The sequence below is a fragment of the Panicum virgatum genome, chromosome 7N, assembly GCF_016808335.1.
Source record: "Panicum virgatum strain AP13 chromosome 7N, P.virgatum_v5, whole genome shotgun sequence".
NCBI lineage: Eukaryota > Viridiplantae > Streptophyta > Magnoliopsida > Poales > Poaceae > Panicum > Panicum virgatum.
Genome location: NC_053151.1, coordinates 38,466,438 through 38,471,905, shown reverse-complemented (window position 1 = coordinate 38,471,905; position 5,468 = coordinate 38,466,438). Strand labels below are relative to the sequence as shown.

At 43.0% G+C, this 5,468-nt stretch overlaps 1 protein-coding gene across 1 annotated transcript; it reads left to right on the top strand.

Annotated features, from left to right (window-relative positions):
- The first annotated feature begins 907 nt into the window (after positions 1–907).
- On the top strand, positions 908–1,834 carry LOC120683542 (ferredoxin-thioredoxin reductase, variable chain-like). Its single transcript, XM_039965623.1, has one exon. The coding sequence runs from the start codon at positions 993–995 to the stop codon at positions 1,527–1,529; it is 537 nt and encodes a 178-aa protein (XP_039821557.1). The 5' UTR covers positions 908–992; the 3' UTR covers positions 1,530–1,834.
- The last annotated feature ends 3,634 nt before the right edge of the window (positions 1,835–5,468 follow it).

Here is a 5,468-nt window from a genome sequence, read left to right as displayed (position 1 = left end):
TGGCATGTGGGGCCGTTGATCCCAAATGGACCACCCGTCAGCGTAATGTAAAGATGACGTGTCGCCGGCTGCCACGATCAATGGGCGCAGTCTCACAATCTGTTGTGGATGTCTCGCTCCGATTCTCCCGGCTGCCACGAGGATCCATGCATGTCGGGCTCGATCCTTTCGTTTCCAAACAGAATCGTTGGATTGTAATAGCATCTTGCTTTTCTAAAAACTACTCTGTGATGATTTAAAAAGTCGTTTGGATAAAAATTGTTTTGTATACCTTTATACTTTCCAATAGCTTTTTTATTTATTGTGCGTAGTCTATAGAGTCATTCTTGCTCTTCATCTTTGGCTAGCGAGAAATTCAAAATAGAGGATGTCTATATTTATATATCCAATTGAAGAGACTGTTGGAGGATATTTTTCACAAAAATCTCTATTCCTATAAACTATGAAGGATATAAAGAATCTCTTGGACATGCTCTAAGATCCTTCCTTCTATTGTGAACCTCCAGTTCCTCGCCAAAAACATTCATGGTGATCATCTGTCACACATGTAAATGAGAGCCCTCTCACCCCAGCATACTGTGGTCAGTCACTCACCTCGTGTATGTGCTGTGTGTTATGTTGGTTCCAGCATTTTCGAGCATGTGATTGGTTTTCTGAAATAAAAAGATAAACTGAAATGCTGAATTAAAACTCTCTGTGGTCCATACGTCCAGTAAGTTAAATTTATCTATTAAAGTATTTCCACAAAATATGCGTTCAAAATTTTAAATACGTAATTTCCCTTGAATTATTGAGGGGAAAATATAGAAAAAGTATCCAAAATTCGGTTGATCTGGATTATGGGCTGGCTTTTATCCCAGCCCACAGCCCACAGAGCATCCCTGGGCTGTGGCCTGTGGGTCAGCAGTAGGGCAGAGGAAACAACCAATCGTCGCTGGGATTTCACGCCACTCGCTTCCTTCCCCGCATCTCACGTGCCCACCGCCTGCTCGATGCAATTCCCCACTCGCCCACCAACCTCCCCGTGCCCGATGGCAACCACGGCGGCCACCGCCACCGCCACCGCCACCGCCCTGGCGTCCCCCTCCACCTCCACATCGTCAACTCCCCTCCTCCCCCGCCGCGGCCCCCTCCCTCCCGCCTCCACGCCCGCCCGCTGCCGCCTCCTCTCCACGCCGCCGCGGTGGCGCGCGCGCCTCGACATCGCGCGCCGGGTGGCCGTCGGCAGCGACGTGTCCTCGTACCCTGACGTGGCCGCCGAGGAGGCCGCCGCCTCGCGCAAGGTCGGGAAGCGCGTGCGCGTCACGGCGCCCGTCCGCGTCCACCACGTCGCCAAGGCGCCGGGGCTGGACCTGCGCGGCATGGAGGGCGTCGTCAAGCAGTACATCGGCGTGTGGAAGGGCAAGCGCGTCACGGCCAATCTCCCCTTCAAGGTGGAGTTCGAGCTCAAGCTGGACGGCCAGGACAAGCCGGTCCGGTTCATCGCCCACCTCCGCGAGCAAGAGTTCGAGATCGTCGGAGACGAGTAGAGCTCTTGATTACAGAATAACGCGCTCCAGCGGCGGCCGTGTCATCTGTATACTATCGTTTTTGTGCGAGAGGAGGAGGTTGTCGAGGGTATGAGGAGATTGCAACTTTGCAAGTAAGTTGCCGTTTGTTTACTTGTTTGCGGTGTGCTTCTCCCCTCTCCTCCCTACAGCATCGAATTTTTTCAGATGTGACAATTATTCGAAAGCTTGTACTCTATGGTCAAAAGTAATTAAACTGATGAATCTATTACCAACTGTATCGAGCATTTTATTCTATTGATTGTTAGGACACAATGTTACTACTAGCCTACTAAGAGTGAGCGGTACTGTGATATTTGATTGAAAATACTCCTAGTAGGCTAGTAGTTAAATCTGTTTGATGATGGAATGTGCTTGATCTTGGCCCAACGTGGCCTATTTGTTCCAAGTAAAATAAAGAAGCCAATATACCTTCTGATAGCTGTGCAAATTCAATGAGGATAGTTGGAAATTATCAGTGTAACAATTTTGTTTTGTATTTTGCTGCATCAACATTTATGCTTAGTATCCTTGTAAAAAAACATGTATGCTTAGCAGTCTACTCTTAAGGTGTTTCTTGATTTCCTTCATTATTGCTATGGCATTGATGTTGGGTGTTCATTTAAGTTACATTTTGGATATAATTTACCCCAATTGGTATTGACACAGCGTTTCTGTTAATTGGATATGAGCCATGTATATAATTGCCTTTTAGAAGTATCCATTCAACCCAGAGCAGAGTTGGCATGCCATGTTTTATGATTCTACCTTTGTCTGTGCTATGGAGCTTTTAATGAACTGACAAGTCGTTCAACCACATTGTTCAACACTTTTTTATTTCGATGTTTCTAGTTCCTCTTGGATTTGCTTGCGCTTCTTCTTGCTCATGCTATACTGAGCATGAGTGTGCTAAGTACATTAGCTTGAATACTTGATAGAATAGCTGTTCCAGTTGGCATGGTTGCTATGCTTGATATCAAATATGATATTGTTTAGGACTATAGCGATTTCTTCTTGTAGATTGTGGCTTTGTCATGGGAGGCAATAATTTTCCTATATTTCGGATCCAATCCCAAATTAATATCTTACATTACGTAGTGTCTCTAAATCTTATTTGAATATGTTTCAATCTGCATACTGAAATCTGTTCTGTAAGCCATTTCTTAAGTATTATCTATAAGTTCCTATGTACTTGATAATACCATTCAATTCCCTTAGTATGTTCTAGCTCTTAGTCTTAAATATGTTTTATCGGTCAGAGGATCCCTGATATTTATTAATGTAGGTTTATATTGCATTAGAAAGCTGCCACTAAACAATTCTGCTTGACCAGAATCCAGATATGCTTTGGTTGATAGATCAGGGAAATGAATGCATTTCAGAACCCTTCAGCTTTGGAAAGGGAATTCCTGCTTGTGTTAGAAATGCCAAAATTCACTTGTTTCTATCATTTCAAAACATTAGGAACTTGGTACGGTCTGAATGTGATTTTTGAATCTTGGCGTGATGATCGGATTCATTCTGTATTGTATACTGGATTCCCTTAGGAATGTCATAGGTTTGTCGTTGCCTGCTTATATAGCTGCTGAATTCGTCTCTAGTTGTAAAGTTGTTTTGGTGTTGTTATTATTTTTATTTACTTTTCTGTTGTTCTGTATAGGCAACTTAACATCAATTGTTGTGAGCGACAGACAATGAGAAAAATAGAGAACTAAAGAATTTCCTAAGAATTCTATTTGGTTCGTGTGAGAACTAACATAATTGTCTAATCGTTTCAGCCCTTCAACTGTGTATGTCTGTCAGCATGTTATACTTGTTCATGAACATCTGAACCTAACTTGATCTTTGATTTATCACTTTGTAAACGTTATTTCTTCTTGATAACTCACTCAATTAGATATCAATTAACTGGACGGAGTGGAAGGCCAACCAGCAGCTCCACATTAGTAATTTTTTATATATTTTTTTCACCGTGCAATCAGAGATTTAGGGCGCTGGTCATGAGTTAGTTCAAAGAGCATACTCTGTATTTCTTTGTTTGGGGTGAATTTAGTTAACGAGTCCAACTTGCCAATACTCGGATCATGAGTTAGTTCATAGTGCCTGCTCATTTGTTGAATTGATGGAATTGTGACTTTTCCAGAGTATCTGATCCAAGGCTTTTACGGTTTGAGATTCGGTGACATTCCGCGGTGACATTTTCGGTGACATTGAGTCACTGACGTGTGGGATCCACGTGATACGGGTCCCACATGCCAGTGACTCAATCACTGAGAATGTCACCGAATCTGCGTCCGGCTTTTACTCCTTTAAGTTTACAGCATACTGCAACATCTTTATGGTACCATTTGTTCCATTTTATTTCCTAAGGATCAGTCATGTAATATGTTGTCTTTTTTTTTCTTCTTTGGGGCATCACAGGTGGCTTATTTTTTAAATTTTTGGAAGATAAGGAGAAAAGATAGAATTGACCCTCAGCATGATTAATGTCGCTGCCATGGTGGTGGAGTCATAAACTATCCAGTGCTAAGAGTGAGAACATATTAGTGAGATGGCGAGGGCCTCAAATGAATCAGCTTTTCTTTGTTTCTTTCGTCAAAGTGCGAGAAGCACCAAGCGGATGAGGGCATGAGGCTACCGGCCTATCCGAAACAAAGAAAAGCTTTTGCAATCAGGGCATGAGGGCATGATTAACCGTCAGGCAGTCATGCAATCAGCTTTTGCTTTGAGAAAAAAAGCAGTTCATTTTTTTTGTGTAACACCTCTCCTTTTCGCTTACCTCAGTTTTTTTTTGAATAATGGTTTACCTCAGTTTTACACAGCAGGATTCAGTTATGCTTTTGAGAACCTGGCATTCCATTAAGGCAAAGATTGGAAGATACCTATGATTCCTCTCTCAGCCTTTTCAATCCTTTGGGACCATTTGCATTTTTGCATCTCGAGCAGGGTTTTCCCGCACACACTATTTGCATTCAATATGCATGTAAACATTCTTTCTTAAAAAAAAAGAACGTAAAACATCTGGTATATTTGTGAGATTCCTATCTATGTGATTTCAACCATTAAACCTCAAATGAAATGCTCCATAATCTCAAACGAAAAGATTGACATCCTCCTTCGACCTTCGGTACTATGCAAGGTCCGTCAGCCATGGCCATGGAAATGGTCCTAGCTTCATTCTGCGTTGACTCAGAAAGGGTTGCGTCAAACGAATCATGGGTGACGGCTTCGCCTTTGCCTAGACCTAGCAAAATCTTGTCCGCTATCACGTGAATTCGTCAAGGATGAAACTAGGAGGAAATTAATCTTTAAAAAAAAGGAGAAGACCCCGTGCTGCCTGCCAATGGAATAGGATGAAGGGATGATGCGTATGATGCGTTGTCACTTGTGAGGATATTGGCAGAGGCCAGTCCAAATTAAGCTCTGCTCACGCCCTGCAACGGTCGATTCTTTTGGTTCAAAAAAAATATAAACAATGCCAAAAGCTCAATAGTCCCTCGCCTGCAATGCTGCTCCAATTTGAATCTAGCTAGTCCGTCCGGTCCGACTCCGTCTGACCGTCTCTCCGAGGAGGCGTTACACAAACAAGAGCCTGGCACCAGGGCCCGGCTCATGCCAGCTAGTGATTACAGCGGATGTCGAGCTAGATCTACCTGTGGGCTGTGGTAGTAGTGACAGGAAAGTAGTAGTAAAATCTTGAACAAAAATAAAGGAAAGTAATAAAGTCAGCTAGAAAAAATTAGGATGTGAATATAGTATAGGAGTAAGTAAAAAAATGTGTATCTTTTCTTTTATTTTTAGGGCATGTACAACGGTAATTATAATTAATATACCGTCTATTTCCGGTTTATTGTGAATTTTGAGAGCAACTCGCGAGGCGACAACCTCTGCCATCCTTTCGCAAGGCGACGACCTCGCCCC

Excerpts from the sequence above, each read along its gene's own strand:
- LOC120683542 (XM_039965623.1), top strand. The coding sequence starts at position 993 with ATGCAATTCCCCACTCGCCCACCAACCTCCCCGTGCCCGATGGCAACC.